The sequence below is a fragment of the Taudactylus pleione genome, unplaced genomic scaffold (genome assembly GCF_031769625.1).
Source record: "Taudactylus pleione unplaced genomic scaffold, aTauple2 ptg000987l, whole genome shotgun sequence".
NCBI classification, from domain to species: Eukaryota; Metazoa; Chordata; class Amphibia; order Anura; family Myobatrachidae; genus Taudactylus; species Taudactylus pleione.
The window spans coordinates 1702914-1727597 of NW_028285388.1; the positions used below are offsets into that span (position 1 = coordinate 1702914).

A 24684-nucleotide genomic window follows, 5' to 3' on the forward strand; every position below is an offset into this window, starting at 1 on the left:
TAACTCCTACTGCCCTACAGTCACTTCTACTCTACTAAGACTGCTTGTGTTAGTGACTACAGAGCCAGCCACACCTGTATCAGGGACTAACGCCTACTGTCCTACAGTCACTTCTACTCTACTGGCACTGCTTGTTAGTGACTACAGAGCTAGCCACACCTGCATCAGGGACTAACTCCTACTGCCCTACAGTCACTTCTACTCTACTAAGACTGCTTGTGTTAGTGACTACAGAGCTAGCCACACCTGCATCAGGGACTAACTCCTACTGCCCTACAGTCACTTCTACTCTACTGGGACTGGTTGTGCTAGTGACTACAGAGATAGCCACACCTGCATCAGGGACTAACTCCTACTGCCCTACAGTCACTTCTACTCTACTGGGACTGCTTGTGTTAGTGACTACAGAACTAGCCACACCTGCATCAGGGACTAACTCCTACTGCCCTACAGTCACTTCTACTCTACTAAGACTGCTTGTGTTAGTGACTACAGAGCCAGCCACACCTGCATCAGGGACTAACGCCTACTGTCCTACAGTCACTTCTACTCTACTGGGAGTGCTTGAGTTAGTGACTACAGAGCCAGCCACACCTGCATCATGGACTAACTCCTACTGTCCTCCAGTCACTTCTACTCTACTAAGACTGCTTGTGTTAGTAACTACATAGCCAGCCACACCTGCATTAGGGACTAACTCCTACTGTCCTACAGTAATTTCTACTCTACTGGGACTGCTTGTGTTAGTGACTACAGAGCTAGCCACACCTGCATCAGGGACTAACTCCTACTGTCCTACACTCACTTCTACTCTACTGGGACTGCTTGTGTTAGTGACTACAGAGCTAGCCACACCTGCATCAGGGACTAACTCCTACTGCCCTACAGTCACTTCTACTCTACTAAGACTGCTTGTGTTAGTGACTACATGGCCAGCCACACCTGCATCAGGGACTAACTCCTACTGCCCTACAGTCACTTCTACTCTACTGGGACTGCTTGTGTTAGTGACTACAGAGCTAGCCACACCTGCATCAGGGATTAACTCCTACTGCCCTACAGTCACTTCTACTCTACTGGGACTACTTGTGCTAATGACTACATGGCCAGCCACACCTGCATCAGTGACTAACTCCTACTGTCCTACAGTCACTTCTACTCTACTGGGACTGCTTGTGTTAGTGACTACAGAGCTAGCCACACCTGCATCAGGGACTAACTCCTACTGCCCTACAGTCACTTCTACTCTACTGGGACTGCTTGTGTTAGTGACTACAGAGCTAGCCACACCTGCATCAGGGACTAACTCCTACTGCCCTACAGTCACTTCTACTCTACTGGGACTGCTTGTGCTAATGACTACATGGCCAGCCACACCTGTAACAGTGACTAGCTCCTACTGTCCTACAGTCACTTCTACTCTCCTGGGACTGCTTGTGTTAGTGACTACGGAGCTAGACACACCTGCATCAGGGACTAACTCCTACTGCCCTACAGTCACTTCTACTCTACTGGGACTAGTGCTAATGACTACATGGCCAGCCACACCTGCATCAGTGACTAACTCCTACTGTCCTACAGTCACTTCTACTCTACTGGGACTACAGAGCTAGCCACACCTGCATCAGGGACTAACTCCTACTGGCCTACAGTCACTTCTACTCTACTGGGACTGCTTGTGCTAATGACTACATGGTCAGCCACACCTGCATCAGTGACTAGCTCCTACTGTCCTACAGTCACTTCTACTCTCCTGGGACTGCTTGTGTTAGTGACTACAGAGCTAGCCACACCTGCATCAGGGACTAACTCCTACTGCCCTACAGTCACATACTCTACTGGGACTGCTTGTGTTAGCGACTACATGGCCAGCCACACCTGCATCAGGGACTAACTCCTACTGCCCTACAGTCACTTCTACTCTACTGGGACTGCTTGTGTTAGTGACTACAGAACTAGCCACACCTGCATCAGGGACTAACTCCTACTGCCCTACAGTCACTTCTACTTTACTGGGACTACTTGAGCTAATGACTACAAGGCCAGCCACACCTGCATCAGTGACTAACTCCTACTGTCCTACAGTCACTTCTACTCTACTGGGACTGCTTGTGTTAGTGACTACAGAACTAGCCACACCTGCATTAGGGACTAACTCCTAACGTCCTACAATCACTTCTACTCTACTGGGACTGCTTGTGTTAGTGACTACAGAACTAGCCACACCTGCATTAGGGACTAACTCCTAACGTCCTACAATCACTTCTACTCTACTGGGACTGCTTGTGTTAGTCTAAGACCACATGGCCAGCCACACCTGCACCAACGACTAATACCTTTAAGTAATTTCTACTTTACTGGGACTGCTTGTGTTAGTCAGTGACAACACAGTAATCCACTCATGTATTAGTGAATAACACCCTCAGTCATTTCTACTCTACTGGGACTGCTTGTGTTGGTCAGTAACTACAGAGTCAGCCACACCTGTATTAGTGACTAACCCCCTCCAGTTACTACTACTCTAATGGCACTGCACATCTGTTAGTCAGAGACTACATAGCCAGCCAACCATACACCAGTGATTAACCCCTCCGGTCACTTCTATTCTACTGGGACTGCATCTGTTAGTGACTACAGAGACAGCCACATCTGTATCAGTGACTAACCTCTCCAGTCACTTTTATCCCTCTGGGACTGCTTGTGTTAGTCTGTGACTTCATAGCCAGCCAGCCCTCCACCAGTGACTAACACCCCCAGTCACTTCTACTTTACTGGGACTGCTTCTATTAGTCTGTGACTACCAGTGTCCCTCCAGTCCTTCTACAGTTACGACATGTCCACAGATATGTTGAGTGAACGTAGCCAAGCTGGGAAACACAGGGAAAGATCTAATTTTAGCGATTAGTCTTTGTGTCATATTTAATAAAGTCGATCAGTGAGTTTGTGAAATGTGATACAGCTCAGCCAGCGTGACAGATTCCTGCGACAGGGCGGCGAAAGTGACAGACAGGGGTCTTCATAGGGGGAGACAGGGCGCACTTTTGTTGATGCATAATTGTACACACTGACAAACTAAAAGTTCATCCGACAAGATGGATTGTGCGCTCGTCACCACCTGGGCACATGGGGTTCTGTTCAGCTCGCCACACTTTTCAACATGGCACCTAAACTGGCATAATGCGAGTGAGGCATCAACTTGACACCTTGCCCGACACAGGATAGAAGACCCTAGATAACCAAAACACAAATACAGGAACATTATAATGAACGACACAAAGCCTTCTAAGGAGAAAAGCCCTATATTATACTATTGCTTCTGTTGCATTATGCTGTACAATGATATATTAAAAGAAAATAATTTAAATGCAACTAAATGCAATAAATGTACAAGTGACCGTGTGTCGGCCTATTCTGAACCTGCTCGCCACCGCTTGGGAGTGTCCTCATATGTCACCAGCTGTAGGCTTACTGGTACCCATTAAAGGGACCCTAACTGGGAGGCACAGGAGGGGATTATACATTTATTTACATTCTCATTGCTTTCTATTAAAGGAGAAATCAGCTCGCCTCTCGCACGGAACATGCCTACGATCCACCGCCTCCCAGCCCCTCTACCAATGTACTGTCTTATTCTGCTGTCCCTGTGTGGATCAGCTTAATATAATATACCACTCTCCTATATATGTGGTTTAGTCTGTCTTCTTAGACTGCCTATGAATTAAACAGGCAAGGATATTCTATTCGTGTCTGTCTTTTCCCTGTGTATTACACCATCCTCTAAGTAGCCACTTGCCTCTCCCTTGTCCATCGCACCACGCCCTCAGCAGCAAGCTTTTACACCATTGCCCCCATAGCTTTAATTTATTTCCATAATTTCTGTAGCCATGTGTTCATTCACTGTCTATTACCCCTCTGTAGCCTTCTTTGTTTTTTCAGTCTATTATATTATGCCCTTTAGGGTGGCGCTCCCTGTATTACACTGTAATTTATATATTTGGTCTTTCCCTTCTCCATCTATTACACCAACCTCTCTATAACACTCTGCCTATCCCCCGTCCATTACAGTCCTCTCTATAACACTTTGCCTATCCCCCGTCTATTACACAATCCTCTCTATAACACTCTGCCTATCCCCCGTCTATTACACAATCCTCTCTATAACACTCTGCCTATCCCCCGTCTATTACACCATCCTCTCTATAACACTCTGCCTATCCCCCGTCTATTACACCATCCTCTCTATAACACTCTGCCTATCCCCCGTCTATAACACAATTCTCTCTATAACACTCTGCCTATTCCCCGTCTATTACACCATCCTCTCTATAACACTCTGCCTATCCCCCGTCTATTACACAATCCTCTCTATAACACTCTGCCTATCCCCCATCTATTACACAATCCTCTCTATAACACTCTGCCTATCCCCCGTCTATTACACCATCCGCTCTATAACACTCTGCCTATCCCCCGTCTATTACACCATCCTCTCTATAACACTCTGCCTATCCCCCGTCTATTACACCATCCTCTCTATAACACTCTGCCTATCCCCCGTCTATTACACCATCCTCTCTATAACACTTTGCCTATCCCCCGTCTATAACACAATTCTCTCTATAACACTCTGCCTATTCCCCGTCTATTACACCATCCTCTCTATAACACTCTGCCTATCCCCCGTCTATTACACAATCCTCTCTATAACACTCTGCCTATCCCCCGTCTATTACACAATCCTCTCTATAACACTTTGCCTATCCCCCGTCTATTACACCATCTTCTCTGTAACCTTCCATCACTGCCTTATCTATTACACCATCATCTCTATAACACTCTGCCTATCCCCCCGTCTATTACACAATCCTCTCTATAACACTCTGCCTATCCCCCATCTATTACACAATCCTCTCTATAACACTCTGCCTATCCCCCGTCTATTACACCATCCTCTCTATAACACTCTGCCTATCCCCCGTCTATTACACCATCCTCTCTATAACACTCTGCCTATCCCCCGTCTATTACACAATCCTCTCTATAACACTCTGCCTATCCCCCATCTATTACACAATCCTCTCTATAACACTCTGCCTATCCCCGTCTATTACACCATCCTCTCTATAACACTCTGCCTATCCCCCGTCTATTACACCAGCCTCTCTATAAAACTCTGCCTATTCCCCGTCTATTACACCATCCTCTCTATAACACTCTGCCTATCCCCGTCTATTACACCATCATCTCTATAACACTCTGCCTATCCTCCGTCTATTACACCATCCTCTCTATAAAACTCTGCCTATTCCCCGCCTATTACACCATCCTCTCTATAACACTCTGCCTATCCCCCGTCTATTACACAATCCTCTCTATAACACTCTGCCTATCCCCGGCTATTACATCATCTTCTCTGTAACCTTCCATCACTGCCTTATCTATTACACCATCCTCTCTATAACACTCTGCCTATCCCCCGTCTATTACACCATCCTCTCTATAACACTCTGCCTATCCCCCGTCTATTACACCATCCTCTCTATAACACTCTGCCTATCCCCCGTCTATTACACAATCCTCTCTATAACACTCTGCCTATCCCCCGTCTATTACACTATCTTCTCTATAACCTTCCATCACTGCCTTATCTATTACACCATCCTCTCTATAACACTCTGCCTATCCCCCCGTCTATTACACAATCCTCTCTATAACACTCTGCCTATCCCCCGTCTATTACACAATCCTCTCTATAACACTCTGCCTATCCCCCGTCTATTACACAATCCTCTCTATAACACACTGCCTATCCCCCGTCTATTACACAATCCTCTCTATAACACTTTGCCTATCCCCCGTCTATTACACCATCTTCTCTGTAACCTTCCATCACTGCCTTATCTATTACACCATCATCTCTATAACACTCTGCCTATCCCCCCGTCTATTACACAATCCTCTCTATAACACTCTGCCTATCCCCGTCTATTACACCATCATCTCTATAACACTCTGCCTATCCCCCGTCTATTACACAATCCTCTCTATAACACTCTGCCTATCCCCCGTCTATTACACCATCCTCTCTATAACACTCTGCCTATCCCCCGTCTATTACACCATCCTCTCTATAAAACTCTGCCTATCCCCGTCTATTACACCATCATCTCTATAACACTCTGCCTATCCCCCGTCTATTACATCATCATCTCTATAACACTCTGCCTATCCCCCGTCTATTACACCATCCTCTCTATAAAACTCTGCCTATTCCCCGCCTATTACACCATCCTCTCTATAACACTCTGCCTATCCCCCATCTATTACACCATCCTCTCTATAACACTCTGCCTATCCCCCGTCTATTACACCATCCTCTCTATAACACTCTGCCTATCCCCCGTCTGTTACACCACTATAACACTCTGCCTATCCCCCGTCTATTACACCATCTTCTCTGTAACCTTCCATCACTGCCTTATCTACTACACTGTCCTCTCTGTATCTGTCGGTCCCTTACCTGTTTATTACAACATCTCTATATCCATCTGTCCCTTGCCTATTTATTACACCATCTCTATACCCCTCTGTCAATTCCCTCTTTATTACACCATCTCTATATCCGTCTGTCCCTTCCCTTTTTATTACACCATCTCTATATCCGTCTGTCAATTCCCTCTTTATTACACCATCTCTATATCTGTCTGTCCCTTGCCTGTTTATTACACCATCTCTATATACCTCTGTCCTTTACCTGTTTATTACACCATCTCTATATTCATCTGTCCCTTGCCTGTTAATTACAACATCTCTATATTCGTCTGTCCTTTGCCTGTTTATTACACCACCTCTATATACGTCTATCCCTTTACCTGCTTATTATATCATCTGCACTATAGCCATCTGTCCCATACGTGTCTATTACACAGTCGCTGTACCCGCCTGACCCTTGCCTGTGTATTACACTGTACTTATAACACTTCTCTGTTAATTGCACAGTCCTCTCTTTAGCCATCCATCCTTTGCCTGTATATTACACTGTCCTCTAAATGTTATTTTTCATTATCACTGATGTTAAAATGGTATGTAGTACTGAATGGCGACATGGTCTGAATGGCGACATGTACAGAAAATCGACACAATTTTAGGGTTAGGCTGCAATTAGGGTTAGGGTTACATGAAATGTGTATTGGAAATCGCAATGTCGATATGCAGAGATTCTGAATATTGGCTTAATATACCACATCCTATTAAAATAGTGTCAGAAAGCCAAAACCTCTGAGTTTCTTTAACATTAATAGTTTCAACTCGTTTTCAGTGAGAATTATACACAGCGGATGACGCCACTTGAATTCTATTATCTTACAAAATATTTCTGGTGACACTCACCGGGAATCACTATATACACCTCAACGGGAATGGTGATACTCACCGGGAATCACTATATACACCTTATCCGGAATGGTGACACTCTCCGGGAATCACTAAATACACCTCAACGGGAATGGTGATACTCGCCGGGAATCACTATATACACCTTATCGGGAATGGTGACACTCGCTGGGAATCACTATATACACCTCAACGGGAATGGTGACATTCGCCGGAAATCACTATATACACCTCAATGGGAATGGTGACACTCGCCGGGAATCATTATATACACCTCAACGGGAATGGTGATACTCGCCGGGAATCACTATATACACCTTATCGGGAATGGTGACACTCGCTGGGAATCACTATATACACCTCATCGGGAATGGTGACACTCGCCGGGAATCACTATATACACCTTATCGGGAATGGTGACACTCGCTGGGAATCACTATATACACCTCATCGGGAATGGTGACACTCGCCGGGAATCACTATATACACCTTATCGGGAATGGTGACACTCGCCGGGAATCACTATATACACCTCAACGGGACATACAACCTGAATCATTCCCCATTACTGCCTCCTTGTAAATGTCCCATATCTGTGAATTAGACTGTCTTCTCTATAGCTGTCTCCCTTCAATGTATTCGACTGTCTACCTACAGTATAGCGGCCTTCTCTCCGTGTAATAGACTGTCTCCCTGCAGCTCTCCTTTTGTTGTATGAAGACAGTCTTCTCGTAGCTATCTGGCCTCTACAGACTGTCTACCTGTAGCTCTCTAGCTGTGAATTAGCTTGTCTCCCTGTAGTCATCTAGACATTGTGCATTAATTAGACATCCCTCTCTGTGTATTAGACTGTCTCCTTGTAGCTGTATGTACCCCTGACTGTTTTACTGTAGCTGACTCCCTCTGTATTAGACTGATTTTATGTCTATGTCTCTCTTCTGTATATTAGACCATCCTGTGAATTAGACTGTCTTCTTTTAGCTGTAACATCCAGTCCATACATGTCACTATAGTGGTAAATGCAGGAACATTATTTTCTGCCATTGCTACAATTTAGTAGCCTCCAGCGCTGAGGGGGTTAAGGTGCAGTAGAGGGGGGTCTCCAGTCCACTCCAATCCCCGCAGAGTCTGTGTACATTGGAGAAGGGGGTCTCATTTGCAAGCAAATTGCCACAGTCACATCCTTATGTAAATTATTAGAAGTGTTTAGCTGCCGGAGGGCGTGTATCGGGGAGGAACACCTGCTCCAGACCCAGCGGATTCTCTGCACACGGAGGGTCACCTTGATGCAGGATTCGGGAACATGTCTGTACATAGCGGGCTAACTCCCCCCCCCCACCCCTCCATCACAAATGTAGAGTTATAACAAAGACAATAATAATACAGAGAGCAACACTTATCACAGAAAACACATTCTGGTCAGGGATATGGATATTGCCCCCCCCCTCCTGCCTTGCCACAGGATAAATGGCACAGAGCTTGCTGAGACCACTTACCGAGGTCACTGAACGTGACAGCAAACTATTCTCCTGGTTTCGTAGTTTATCATAATTTGGACAATTTGAAATATAAAACTTCTCTCTAACTCAGCACTGTACAGCAGTCATATAACTAATACACCAATCACAGTATTCCCAGTAATTTGTAGTATAATGAACATAAATCATCTTAATAATTTTCTATAAATGTAAATCACAGTCCCACCAAATTGTATATGATTATGTAACCCCACTTTTCTCCATCTTTACTCACAGTCTCCTCATCACTACCGACAATTCCTGCATCTCTACAGCCTAACGCTCCTTTCATCTCTACAGACCCATCCAACAACCCCTGCTCCCCTACAGCCCGACACCCCCTCCATCCATCTACACAGACCCATCCAAACAACCTGCTCCTCTACAGCCCAACACCCCCTCCATCCATCTACACAGACCCATCCAAACAGCCCCTGCTCCTCTACAGCCCGACACCCCCTCCATCCACCTACACAGACCCATCCAAACAACCCCTGCCCTCTACAGCCCAGCACCCCTTTCATTTCTACAGACTCATCCAACAACCCCTGCTCCTCTACAGCCTAACACTCCTCCATCTCTACAGACTCATCCAACAACTCCTGCTCCCCTACAGCCCGACACCCCTCCATCCATCTCCACAGACCCATCCAACAACCCCTGCTCCCCTACAGCCCGACACCCCCTCCATCCATCTACACAGACCCATCCAAACAACCCCTGCTCCTCTACAGCCCAGCACTCCTTTCATCTCTACAGACTCATCCAACAACCCCTGCTCCTCTACAGCCTAACACCTCCTCCATCTCTACAGACTCATCCAACAACTCCTGCTCCCCTACAGCCCGACACCCCTCCATCCATCTCCACAGACCCATCCAACAACCCCTGGTCCCCTACAGCCCGACACCTCCTCCATCCATCTACACAGACCCATCCAAACAACCCCTGCTCCTCTACAGCCCAGCACTCCTTTCATCTCTACAGACTCATCCAACAACCCCTGCTCCTCTACAGCCTAACACCTCCTCCATCTCTACAGACTCATCGAACAACTCCTGCTCCCCTACAGCCCGACACCCCCTCCATCCATCTCCACAGTCCCATCCAACAACACCTGCTCCTCTACAGCCAGCACTCCTTTCATCTCTACAGACCCATCCAACAACCCTGCTCCTCTACAGCTTAACACTCCCTCCATCTCCACAGACCCATCCAACTGCCTCTGCTCCTCTACAGCGTAACACTCCCTCCATCTCTACAGACCCATCCAACTGCCCCTGCTCCTCTACAGCCCGACACCCCCTCCATCTCTACAGACCCATCCAACAACCCCTGCTCCTCTACAGCCCAACACCCCCTCCGTCCATCTCCATAGATCCATCCAACTGCCCCTGCTCCTCTACAGCCCGATACCCCCTCCATCCATCTCCACAGACTCATCCAACAACCTCTGCTCCTCTTCAGCCCAGCACTCCTTTCATCATTACAGACCCATCCAACTGCCCCTGCTCCTCTACAGCTCGACACCCCCTCCATCCATCTCCACAGACCCATAAAAATGCCCCTGCTTCTCTACAGCTTAGCACTTCTTTCATCCGTACAGACCCATCCAACACCCCCTCCATCTCTACAGACCCATCCAACTGCCCCTGCTCCTCTACCCCCTGCTCCTCTACAGTTTAACACCCCCTCCATCCATCTCCACACACCTATCCAACAACCCCTGCTCCTCTACAGCCCAGCACTCCTTTCATCTCTACAGAACCATCCAACTGCCCCTGCTCCTCTAAAGCTTGACACCCCCTCCATCATCTCCACAGACCCATCCAAATGCCCCTGCTTCTCTACAGCCCAGCACTACTTTCATCTCCACAGACCCATCCAACTGCCCCTGCTCCTCTACAGTTTAACACCCCCTCCATCCATCTCCATAGACTCATCCAACCCCTGCTCCTCTACAGCCCAGTATTCCTTTCATCTCTACAGACCCATCCAACAGCCTCTGCTCCTCTACAGCCTAACACCCCCTTCACCTCTACAGACCCATCAAACTCTCCTGCTCTTTTACAACCCGACACCCCTCCATCTATCTCCAGAGACCCAACCAACAACCCCTGCTCCTCAACAGCCAAGCACTCCCTCCATCTCTACAGACCCATCCAACTGCCCCTGCTCCTCTACGGCCCAACACTCCCTCCATCCATCTCTACAGACCCATCCAACTGCCCCTGCTCCTCTACAGCCCAACACTCCCTCCATCTATGGACCCATCCAACTGCCCCTGCTCCTCTACAGCCCAACACTCCCTCCATCTATTATTATTATCCTTTATTGATATGGCGCCACAAGGGTTCTACAGCGCCTTACATAGTACATAAACAAATGAGCACACAAGAAAAAGTTATTAAGAGTATGGACCCATCTGACAACCCCTGCTCCTCTACAGCCCGACACTCCCTCCATCTCTATAGACCTATCTGACAGCTTGATCCATCTGTGCCTCTACAACTATTACCAAGAAGGATTTTTTTCAATTGTTCTGCAAATTAATCACCTCATTACGCATGTGGACATAACATTTTGGCTTAAAATTTTCAGTTTTACCCCAACCACACAGGAGGGTAAATTAATTGACTGCCATAGTCCCAGCTTTCTTCAAACATTATAAATTCTAAAAAAACATGACTTTATAGACATAATCTCTTTTCATATAGTCTGAAATGACTTCAGTCAGCGATCCAGTCAGTAAATGAATAATGAACAACATTTAGCACAAACAATGCAGCATAGCACATAGCTTACGCAGGCATGGAAATAGTCCATGTGATACACAGAATAAGCCACAACACATAACATCACAATGAACACTTGTAGAACATGTATAGTATTAAGCAGGTGATCTACCTTTGCCTCTACCTACAGCCAGCAGGGGGCGTCCAGGAGAGCAGGAAGGAAGTGATATATGTATAGAGAGAGAGTAAGTTAGAGACATCATTTTATTGCAGCATGCTTCCAAACATAATAAACTAAAACCCACAAAAAAAACCCCATACAGTTTCAAAATGATGTATGATGAAAACACAACACACAGCACACGACAAATGCACGGCAATGGTCAGGCCCACAGCACAGATTTCAGGGATTTCGGTTTTATTATTAGACAAAGGGGAGAATCAAATCTCTGCCTTGATATTCTCTATGGCGATAGACAATCATCATTAATTTTTCAACACAGTTCTATGAGGAGCGTCCCATTAGTAATGTTACAGGTCATGAGGTACCTTCACCTGAACGTTCTGGGAAATACTTCACAGCCATCATGGAGACCTTAATTTTAGACCTGTCATCTACAAACAGTGGAGGCAGCCATATTGTGGCCTATTATATCCAGCCTACCAATTCACTAGGTGGTCGCAGTTCATGAATACGGACCACCCCAAGTCAATAGGACCCACCCCACCCCATTCCATCCCAGTCTGTGCTGTGTCCAAGAATCCGTTCATCAGTTTCCGCCATTACAGTGTGGTAAATATAAGGCGTGGGGTCCACAGAGCCACCATAGAGTGACTCCTGCATATCCCAAGCACCTTCCAATGATAACATCAAACGCAATTCAAGAGGGGGTCTGAGATGGGGGTCAGATGAGAAATATTTGTGATGGCTCCTTGGATATGAGGAAATACAATGAGAAATAGCCAGCAATTAAATGAATGGGAGAAGATAGGAAGTGTCTGGTTGTAGAGGCGTACCTTGGTCATCAACCATGAGATGGGCCAGGCCTTGGGAGAGAGCGAGAGAAAGAGACAGAGGAGAAAGAGAGAGAGAGCGAAATTACACACCAGTTGTACAATGCCCACGGTGGGGATTGTGGCGACACATACTTAATACACAAGTATGGCTTCCTTATTGCACCCTACGTCTCAGCTTTCCAAATCATGCAGGAAAGCTGGGTGTTAAGTGACAGGAAAACAGAAAGTGAGGGGCTATCAGCAACCAGTAAGCAGGGGGCAAACCTGTGTACCTCAAACTCTGGGCAATTGTTTCTGAAGTAGGCTAAGCATAGGAGTGAATCGTTCCCCTCTATTCCTGTAGCTGGTATGCTCTTGAATGATTACGGGGCCTATTTATCAATTATCCATTTATTTACCAACTAATATTTGTAGGGTATTTTCGGTGGAGGGTAAAAGTGATAAAAGTCACATTGTGGATTCCTCATGAATCACCTATACTTAATAACACCGCGGGCCTGGTTCAGAGATGCACACGTAGTGGCGATGTTGGACATAAGCGGCCGATGTTTTGAGTCTGAGAATGCTTCCAAGTCGCATGCGTCCCGATGGTTATCGCCGGGAGACGCCGAAACGATGTTGGACGCAAGAGGGGATTATCAGTGGGCATTCCTCAGAGGTAACATGGGGGTTGCTAGTCAGACGCGGGCGTGTCGCACTGACGCAGGAGGCAGGTACAGATGGCTGGTACAGGCTTCGTTGTTGCGACCGATGGTGAGTCTAAATACGTAATGAGACAGAACTGTGCTGCTGCCAGCGGGCATCTCATTAAACTCACAATAGGTTGCGGGATTAGCATAAGGACACAGACGCAGTTGCAGAAAAAGAGGCAGCCACGTGCACCTCAGATTCAGGCTGCGCGCGTGTGTTTTATATATGGCGGACATACAGATGTTTTTGCTACTGATTATGATGTTAGCATTAATCACTTTTTTTTTTTTTTAAACATATGGGGGCAGATGTATAAAGCTCTGGGAAGTGATAAAGTGCAGAGTGATAAAGTGCAGAGTGATAAACGACCAGCCAATCAGCTCCCAACTATCATTATTCAAACACAGCCTGTAACATGACAGTTGGGAGCCGAGTGGCTGGTCATTTATCACTTTGCACTTTATCACTTTCCAGAGCTTCATACATCTGCCCCAGTGTGTGCTGGCTTCCTGGATTTCACTGGGGTGAGTTATATATTATATATATATATATATATATATATATATATATATATATATATATATATATATATGTATGTATGTATGTATGTATGTATACTCATATAATAAATTAAGTGTGTTTACTAAATATATCTGCCATGCTCTTGGTCACTCCTCTTCAGCAGGTTACCATGCTCGATGGGTTGAGCATCTTTAACTAAATAGACAAACTCTGACTGACAGCTAGTAAAACTTGCAACCCCCAACATGCAGTGTGAGGATAAGTGAGGGGCAGTGATGTCACAGCAGTTCCAATGACTGCAGTTCTCACCATCCCGTGCTGTCTGTAATAGAAGGGGAGGGTGACACATTATAGCGGGGTAACACTAAACAATGTATTTTATCTCCATAATTTACATTTGAAAATATTGATTTGGGGGTTTGTTTGTCCTTTAAGTCTCAATCAACAAGTGTAAAATCTCTCCTGGACAGTCTAGACACTCACCTGGAATGTCATTGGCATCTAAGGTGGCAGTGAGGGAGGGGGAAGGAAAAAGAAAAGAGACAGTCAGACTGTGAGCACACATTACGTTACGTTGCATGGAGACGGCTTCTCATGCAATCGGCGTTGGACGCTCCTCGCCCCCCCACCATGCACACATGCAAGTGACAACCACTGTGCATGGGTCTGGGCCTCACTCCGTAGCATCTGTCCGCTGGGGAGCAGATCGTCACACACCTGGAAGAATATATGTTAGAAAATGTTCATCGTCAGCTTAGGATAGTAAACACTTCCCACAATCGGACATAAAGCCTCCCTATAACAATATGTAGCCAGCTTCCCCCTGAGAGCATCATTATATAACATCCAGGTATTATGCCTGAAAGGCTGGGTATTGGGTTACACAATGCTACACTCTCCACAAACATCCTTGTGCACTGGGCACAGGTCATTTCTATTGGAGGATCCCGATCTTTAAACAATTATAAATAAGTTTACGGGACCTCCTCCAACTTCCACTAAACAACCGTCTTTATCTTTCTGCTATCTCTTTGTTTTTTTCATCCATTGTGTGTGTGTGTATGTGTGTTAGGAGGTATATAAGTAGGTGTTAGTTGGTGTGTGTAAATGTTGGGAGGTTTGAGCTTGTGAGTACATACTGGTGTGTGTGTGTGTTGGGAGGTGTGTAGGTAGGTGAGTGTGTGTAGATATTGGGAGGTTTGAGTGTGTGTATACATGTTGGGAGGTGTGTGTAGGTGTTGGAAAAGTGTGTTTAGGTAGGTTTGAGTGTGTGTGGACATGTTGGGAGGTGTGTGTACGTGTTGGGAGAGTGTGTAATTGTTGAGAGGCACTAATATGTGTTTGGATATTGAAAGGCGCGTGTGTGTGTGTGTGTGTGTCTGCATGATGGCGTTGGGAGTGCACATGTGCAGTGACGTGAGTGTGTAAAGGTGCAGGGAGAGTGTGTGTTGGTGTTCGCAGGTGTTAGTTTATGTATGTTCGGAGTATGAGTGTATGTTGGTAAGTTAGGAGGTGTGAGTGTGAAAGTGTTGATAGCTGTATATGTGTGTGGATGTTAAGAAGAGTGTGAGTGTGTGTGGATGTTGTGAGTAAGTGAGGTATGTGCATGTAAGGAGTTGTTGGGAGGCATGAGTGCGTGGATGATGGAAGGTGTAAGTGTGCAGCTGTTGAGAGGTGTGAGATTGTAAGCATTGGGGTATGAGCAAATAGCCGCTGGCAGGTATGAGCGTGTAGACGCTGGGAGCTATGAGGAGGTATGAGCGTGTAGACGCTGGGAGCTATGAGGAGGTATGAGCGTGTAGACGCTGGGAGCTATGAGGAGGTATGAGCGTGTAGACGCTGGGAGCTATGAGGAGGTATGAGCGTGTAGACGCTGGGAGCTATGAGGAGGTATGAGCGTGTAGATGCTGGGAGCTATGAGGAGGTATGAGCGTGTAGACGCTGGGAGCTATGAGGAGGTATGAGCGTGTAGACGCTGGGAGCTATGAGGAGGTATGAGCGTGTAGACGCTGGGAGCTATGAGGAGGTATGAGCGTGTAGACGCTGGGAGCTATGAGGAGGTATGAGCGTGTAGACGCTGGGAGCTATGAGGAGGTATGAGCGTGTAGACGCTGGGAGCTATGAGGAGGTATGAGCGTGTAGACGCTGGGAGCTATGAGGAGGTATGAGCGTGTAGACGCTGGGAGCTATGAGGAGGTATGAGCGTGTAGGAGCTGGGGGGTGTGACTATGTGGGCATTGGGAGGTATGAGTATGTAGGCGCCGGGAGGTATGAGTCTGTAGGCGCCGTGAGGTATGAGTCGGTAGGCGCTGGGAGGTATCAGTCTGTTGGCGCTGGGAGGTGTAAAAGTTCCATCAGCACTTTGAAATACGGTTGTTCAGCGAAATTACCAAATAACTGGATCTGAGTCCTTAAAGTATGACCTAAACTGGGTTTATGTAACAGCCAAGATGAGTCACATAAGCTCAACTGTAAACTATAAATACAAACTGTAAGTACACTGAAACACACATAGAGAAACTAGGAATAATTTTAGTAAAAGTTGAAGGAAGCCCAATCTTTTAAAGTTATCAGAAGGTGTAAAAGCCCCTTAAAGTATTTCTAGGTAATGTCTACACTGGTGTGAGTGCTGTTATCACAGAAGGTGATGTGTCTTCAGGTGCCGGTTATCATCGCTCTAATAAGAGAATCCAGAATATTTAACATTATAAATGGAGCATGTGGTTTGCAGATCAGGGATTCACAGGCCACAAATAAACCTTCCTGGGCCCAGGATGTCATGCAACGGGACGCAGCCTGCACCTGGGGGGCCACTGTTTGTTTATTCCATGCTGAGGACAAGAGACCACACAGATATGTCACAGAGTAAATATTTAATCTCCCTGCCTTTTATACATTTATCCCTCTGTTTCCCGAGACACCTGATCCCGCATCGCACACAGCCTGGCGGCCACTTACCCGTTTTGTTGTCCCAGTTCAAACATCATTAGAAACATGAGCGTGCAGCGGACTGGGGGACTGTTAACCTTTAATTTGCCAGCAGAACACACATCCGTCAATCCTTCCCAGGTGGACACTATTATCCATTGACCCATGTTTTTTTTCCCTGCGCATGCAGGAGACGGTCTTTGTGCAAATTAAAAACAAACCTTAATGGACCGTACACACGGTCAGATTTGTCAGACTTGTCAGATTTGTCAGATGAACGACTGAACGATTAAACGATTTGAACGATTTGGACGATTTGACCAAAGTTTTGAACGATTTGAACGATTTGAACGATTGAACGATTTTTGACTGCATTAAAATGAATGAAATCGTCCAAGTCTGACTGCAAACACATCAGATGTCAGAAATCGTTATCTGACCATCGGGAACGCGCATCGTTGATCGTCCATCGTTCAGGCATGTCAGATATGTCAGATTTTCCTTCAGATATGAACGACTGAACGATTTTTAAATCGTTATCGTTCATATCTGAAGGAAAAATCTGACTGTGTGTATGCACCATAATAGGCTCAACCTTCCGGACCAAACTGACAGTGACCTAACATTAGCCCAAGTCCTCACTCTGAACCTACACAAGAACCATCAGACATATTCATAACTGGAGAGGGTTTTATTATGAATGATGCTGAACATGTTGTCCCCTGCCTATTTTCTGCCCTGGGCCCCTATATAGCGCATCTAACCCCTGCCCTGTGCCCGAGACCTGGCTTTAATGACAGAGGACCCCGTGCATTCAGGTACCTCCGGCTCTCACCCCTCCCAGCCGAAGTTTGTGGATCATGGAGCCGCTCTGCGAGATGTATCAAATAACACACTGGAAACTTGAATAAAAGGCCAGAGAGTCACCTGGGTATTAAATATTTACCTCCTGTGGTATTAGGAGCAGAAACAAATTAACTGTGGATCCTGGTGGATTTAGCAGTGAGTACGTAACCTCTTCAGATGCTAATTCCTGTGTTGCTACATGTAAGAAACGCCACCCGTAACGCCTCGCTGGCCGTCAGGAGCGACAATGGATAGTGCGCACTTATACGTGTACAGGGTTCACTCCCAAACATGGGAGTGCGTGCTCCAGAGCAGTAAAGAACTGGTGGAAAACACATCAGAAATCATTTAATCAAAGAGGATGCTTAACCCTTTCCCCACTAGGGAGCAGATGAAGCCAGACCTCCGTCATGTGATGTAGGGAGAGTTGTAGGAGGGGGGGGGGGGGGGTGACCTCATTACAGTACACAGATGATTCCTTAATCCTCATTATCTGTAGGCTTGCAATAATAATATACTGGACGCCCCCCATGTTACTAATCCCTCCCCGAGTGCCCGGTTCTCAGCGGCGCTCGCACCCCGACAGTTAGGGCTGATCTGCGCCAGGCACGTGGGGCATTTCATGGCTTAGAAATGGAGCATTAAACAGGAGAGATTACTTCTGTAGGATGATCATTTGGGGCAATCAGCCGGCCAGACGAGACACTCCCTAGGATCTAGGCCATAACGGGGACGGGTGCTCAGTGAAGTGTGCCGGGCAGATTAGTATTCAGGATAGGAGGAGATTATTGATGTGTAATGGAGGTCAATAGATTTCACCATTAACCTATGCACTGCTGTGGTTGGAAATCTGCGGGTATTGGGGATATTTATTCAGGTGTATGCCCACCAGCATCATTTTAAAGTGGCACAATTGAATATATTTCAGTTTAGGTCCCTTTAAAATTAATCGGGCTATCGCCCTTCCCCCAAACCAGTAAATGTAATTTTCCTATGCTGGCGACAGTGTATCCATCCGTGATATCCAGTAACTCGGCTAAAGGTGAGTACACACTACACGATATGTCGGACCATCTTCTGTAGGACCATCTTGAAGTCTGTACACCCAAATCATCCTGAGAACATTGCTGAGGTGGCGTCGTGCCATCGGATGTACTGCAGGTCAGATGGGAAGATGCGATGTACGATGTACGATATTGTGTACGAATAGAAGCGTGTACGCACGACCACGCCAAATGTTGGACAATCGCTCCTCTGAAGACGTCACCTGAACTGCTACTCCTGTCCCCCCATCACTCCTCGCTGTCTTCCATCTCTCCCACACATAGCTACCACACCCTAGTCTAACCAGCTTGGTGCGTTCTTTTCATTTGGTAAGGTAAGTTGCTATTTTATGTTGACTGACGCTTATGTCCGTTATACAAGGGATGTAGGGGCTGATTCAGCAGTGAACGGAATGGCAAAGCAGCATGCAAGGGGCTTTGCAAGTCCGTCCTGCTAAAATGCTAATGCTGCAGGTGGCGTCTGAAGCTAAGTCGCCTCCTGTCAGCATCGGCGATCTCAGCGCTGTGGCTGAGATCGCAGCCTGTGATCACCGGCAGTGGACAGCTGAGTAAGCCTCATCTTACGCAGGCTGGCCGGCTTGCGAGGATTGGAAGTCTGCGTCCATGGACGCTGACTCTGGCCTCTTCACTCCCGGTAAAAGGGGACGACGTGCCACCGTTTCCAAGAATGCTGGCCATCCCCGCCCCCGCAACACCCCACAAATGCCTCTGCCAGTCAATCAGGTAGAGGCATAAGGGGGCCTGCCAGCGAACTCGATAATAGAATCTGCGTCCTTATTATGTATCTTTGGCGCTGTTCTGCACGATCGGACAGTGTGTAGAGCAGCAACAATCAATTGGTTACAACCCTCGGGCACCATATATGAGGCCTGACGCAGTGCCGATGTTTGTGCAGTTGAGCGTTTTTTTCATTACAGCGGCCTCATTGTGGACTTGGACGCAGTGTGATGGACAGACAGGGAGCAGGGGGCGACTTGCAACCGTTTTGGGGGGATTGGCTGTGCCTGCCAATTCGTATGCAGTTGGTAAGGCTCCGATGGCTTCTTCCGATAGGACATTGTGAACGACCATGGGGTCACTCACAATGTCACCGCCAGTGGGTGCCAGACACCGCCAGTGGGCGCCTCAATACAAATCCCGTTGGCTGTGACATTTGCATCCCCTGTGTGCGGGATCGCAGCCACGCATTCATTAGCGTCCCCCTCTGAATCAGGCCTAATTCAGATATGTACGTAAACCCGATGCTTACGTACATCTCCGATGTTTTTAGATGCTGCACTGCGCACATGCAGATCTGAGGTCGCTCTCAGGGCCCCAAACACCACAGCATGTTTGACATACTGATGGCGACTGGGGGCGGCGATGGCGTTTTAGAAAACGGTGGCATGCAGGGACGGACTAGGACTGCTGATCAATCCCCCTGCAAAAAAGGGACGAGGGATGTGACCTTGCCACAAAAAGGTGTGTGGCAACCCCCCAGTCTTCCAGTATCCCGGCCGAGCAGAGCGCCGGGAAGTGGAGCTGCTCGGCCAGGGTTTAACACCATACCGGCCCATCTGGCCACCCAGTTGACCTGATGGCTGTGTCTTCAGACATGGCATCAGATCAGAGAAGCCGGCAGTGGGCACCTTTTTACTTAAGACACCATCTGTGGCCTTTGCATATTTTAGCACAGCCTCTGGGTACAAAGACGCAGCCTCTGTGCTACATTTTATCTGCCCCTATGTACGCTCGGAATTGTGTGTTCTGGGATCACATAATTATTAGTGAGATTGGAAGGACCATCGTGTCGCCTGTAAAATCGCTCAGGTGTGCACCCAGCCTTACTACTGTTAAGCTGACCATACACTAGACCATTTTTTATCTAATTAACTAACACTCTAACTTGTCTGTCCAGCTGAAATAGTGGCTCCATACACCTAACCAACTTTCTCATCAGACCAGCCAGCCAGCCAGCCAGAGTTTACAGCAGACCGGCCAACCTTGCATTTAGCTTGTGATGTCACAGACATAGACAGGTACTATCTGCCTACTTCTGCATGGTTTAAAATAAAAGAATATTTGAAATTAAAAAATAAAAACTTTATGTACATGTTTTATTTGTTTTTTTCAATAAATATGTGGGTTTCTTTTCCATTTTTTATAGTGAGCTACAGATTACAGCATGGCCCAGGCGCACTTAGAGGGCAGTAAGAACCTGTTGTTTACCCACTTTATAACCAGGACTGGTGCTTACAGACAAAACCGAGGGGAAAAGTGATCTGGGGTCTCCTGTGAAATCAGTGTAATTGGTTATTGCTGGCCTGGGCTGGCTGAGCCATAGAGGGGATCCCCACACCATGCCTCCAACCTGCCCAAAACCAATTGATACCATGGCTGGTTTTGCCAAAAAAGCATGCAGGCCTTTCCTTGGGTATAAGCAGCCCTGGCACCAACAGCGCCAGGGATCTTCCGCCATACCACAGAGTGATGGGTATACTGGTAAAGAAATGGCTAATAATAAAAAAAGACTAAACTGTTGGGGGAAAATGACTCTGAGCCTCCTACTTCAGCACCCAGCTCCATCCTACTTCGCGGTTATATAGGGCCTGATTCACTACGAATTGTTACTGCGATCGCAGCTGCAATTACTCACGCAGACCCGCTGCGAAAACATGCTAATGAATGCTATCGCAATGCCGTTGCACATCCAGCATAGAGACACCCACTGCCGCCCACTACCCCTATCTCACATCCGTAAGACCTCACAGACCTGCGTATACATCTGGAACATCGAGTAACATCGGCCCCTCACGAACAATTACAGCAGGTCTGACCTTACTCAGACATTGCTAACCTCGTCACACGCAGCGAGTACGCAAGCTACGTATGCCGTCACAGTGACTAAATTATGCACACCCACGCAACAGTGTTCAAACACGCCTGAGTTTCTCCAACCACTCTCCCGTCACAACCCCCAAATGCTGAGTACCTGTCACTCACCCTGTGATGGATTCTTATCTGCGTAGGTGGTCGCAGTGCGATCGCAAAGCTAACTCACGCACGTGCGCTGAGGTGTATACGCATGACCAGTACGCACCATCGGCTGATCTGCGTACGCTGTTGCAATCCGTAATTAATCAGGCCCATAGTCCTTTGTTATAGCTTGTAAGGGTGTCTTATTACAGTGGTTATTACATATAGGAGACTGTATTGTCTTAAGTTATTACTGAAATTAAGGGTAATGTGAGCCAGGCTGCAGTGCCCACCACTGGCATACACAATACAAATGTCACTAGTAAAAGGTGGGGCGTTCCAGGTCAAGGTCACATGGTGTAATGAGGAAACGTTAAGCCGGGCAAACACTGAGCAATGTGTACCGGTACGATATGTTGGGCCGGCGGGCCGACTATCGTACCGCGGGTACACATTAGAATGATGTAATGAACGATGGAACGATCCTTCGTTCCGTCTTTCATTACCTGCAACGGGGCCGCATGCGATAACGTTCGGTTGGACGTGCAGCACGGCCGACCGGACGATGTTTAACGCGACCGCGGGAATGCGCATATTGACCGTACACACTGTGCGATGAGGCCGATGGGTGGCTTTGATTCGGCCGTAAACGACATATCGTGCCGACATCGGCTCAGTGTGTACCCAGCTTTACAGCTAGTAATAGGAGGAGTTATAGGGAGTAACAAGAAATATATGGAGTAATAAGTAGAGCTATATTGCTCACGTACAGGAAGGGGTTATATGGAGCAGCTGTGGTGAAGCAAATAATATCTATTTATTTATTAATTATGAGAAATCTATCCCTTGCGGATTAGCCAGAGTCTCTTATGATGTAATCATTGTGAACCGGTAAGTTTTTCACTATATAATGACGGTTTCTAATATCGGTCTATGGGACTGTCACAGTTACACGGGTGAGGGTGAGGGACAGCACCTCGCCCAACTCCCACCGATGTAGTCCAACTCACATCTCACCGGTAACCAGCTCAGAAGTGAAGGTTATAACCTGCCTGGTGAATATATTCTCTTTGAGATTATCTCACTTCTCTAGCAAATGTTCATAAACCTTAGCAAATAAGTGTAACCCTAAACAGTATTACTCTGTGTGATTCCCAATCATCGGCGGGCACCTTATCTGGCAGCTGGCTGATACGGGTCTAAGATTCAACAACCGGCAACACTACCAAACTCATATAGACAACAGTCAGATCTGCTCCTCAGTTGGGAAATAAAGTCCCTTAGATTAATAGTAACATCTAAGAATTGGTCCAGAACTATTAATTTACTATCAGTGCTGATTCTATTCACCCTCCATCCCTCCCGCCCGTACTTCACATCTACATTTACCTTCTGAGCAGAACTTGCCCACATATCCAGTTGCCGTACAGTCACAGGTGGGCTCACCATCCAGCAGAAGACAGGTTGCTCCATTCTCACATGGACTATCAGTGCAGAGCCCTTCCATATCCAGTCGGACACCGTGACTCCCCAGGAGCCTTGGTTCAGAGTTGCCATACTCGAGATCAAGTAAATATCCAGAGAACAGAGGTAGGTCCCTGACGGAGCCGAGAGACAGAGCATCTGAGCGTATATCCCCTGGCACTCCACCCACAAAGAGATCGCTTACAATATTCATGTGCTGCCTCTGTGGTCGTACATCTCCAGGCTTAGCTTCTCCGTCTAAAACTAGTGTGGTCCTCAGTCTGTTCCGACTGACCATCAAGAAGTGCCAGCCACCATCATTGACCTTCTTTTCACTTAACACCATGGCTTCAGCACAATCAATACTGAAGCGTAGCTGGACTCTGCCATCTGCCAGAGTAAGACAGAGGAAGTCACAGATACCTCCATCATCGAAGTAGAGCAGGAGGCCGGTGGAAACGTTGGTCCTGAGCTGGAAGCTGAGGTCACTGCGGGTGCTGGCATCCCAACGCAAATAGCGAGCCCATTGGTTGGGCAGCCCCATAAATTCAAGTCCTAAGCTCAAGCCTAAGACGGAGCCCAGGAGGAAACTTAAACGCAGGGTGAAGCTAAGTGAATGGACGCCAGAGGACATGGTGATGTGAAGAAGGACAGAGAAGGAGGAATCTGGAGGAGGAGTTGAGGGGAAGAAGGAATGAATATAGGAAAAATCCAGGATCTCAAGCGAAAAGCACAGGAAACCAGTCTTATTCAATCTCCTAAGCTACACTTCATAAGAACAGTCTTTTCTCACAGCCGCTCGAGAGCAGGAGAATGTGCAGAAAACGCTCTGGGTCTTCGTAGTGTAGATAGTCCAGATTCACTTCTAGAGAGGAGCAAGGGAGAAAGAAAGTATTAGATAAGTGTATCTTTTTGCCCCATACAAAGACCAGCAATGTGCAATATACATGACCTAAGGGGTTTTTACGGTAGGACGTGACATCGAAAGGAAACAGCAGTACTAATGTTTTTAGCATTGATCAAAAACATGGTTTATCTCTAAACATTGGTTCAGAAACAACGATGGTTTCCGCTCTTAGTGTTACCCAATGTTTGAAGTAGACTACCTATTTGACACTCCTAGCAAGGGGTCTGAACAGGAAACCTCCTATATCAGATTCCCACACTTAACTAGTGAGTTATCAGTGATAGTGTCATTTATGTGCACCTTGGGCCTGATTCAGACCCACTCGCGAGCGGCTGTCCGCTCGCAAGTGGGTCGATGTTATGGACTGAGCATGCGCACGACGGAGGGAGCTCCGTCGTGCGCATGCACCAGACGCGACGAGCGAAGGAAAGTCCTTCGCTCGTTGTGTCCGATCAAAGGGGGCGTGCTGTCAATGTTGATTGACAGCACGCCCACCAAAGGGGGGGTGCCTCCCTGACGGGGGCGTTCCTAAGGGAACGCCTCCCGTCAGAAGCCGGCCCACTGACATCACTAGTGATGTCAGTGGGAGTGATTTTGGCTCTGATAGAGCCAAAATCACTCCGGAGCTTGCGGTTGAAAACCTCAAC

The 24684-nt window shown here is 47.1% G+C and overlaps 1 protein-coding gene across 28 annotated transcripts in view; it reads right to left on the reverse strand.

The window, feature by feature from the left end:
* The window catches only part of NRXN3 (neurexin 3), a 637781-nt gene that overhangs the window by 580057 nt on the left and 33040 nt on the right, over window positions 1-24684 (reverse strand). For 27 of the 28 annotated variants that reach the window (XR_015874809.1, XR_015874808.1, XR_015874807.1 and 24 more), the window contains exon 2: window positions 23056-23995. Coding sequence is in view for 25 of the 28 variants with exons in the window: in XM_088460858.1 (XP_088316984.1) it covers window positions 23056-23764 (709 nt within the window). In the remaining 3 variants the exon portion in view is untranslated. Of the gene's footprint in view, window positions 1-12661; window positions 12692-14356; window positions 14375-23055; window positions 23996-24684 lie in introns of all 28 variants that reach the window. The other variant, XM_088460854.1, reaches the window with a different exon arrangement.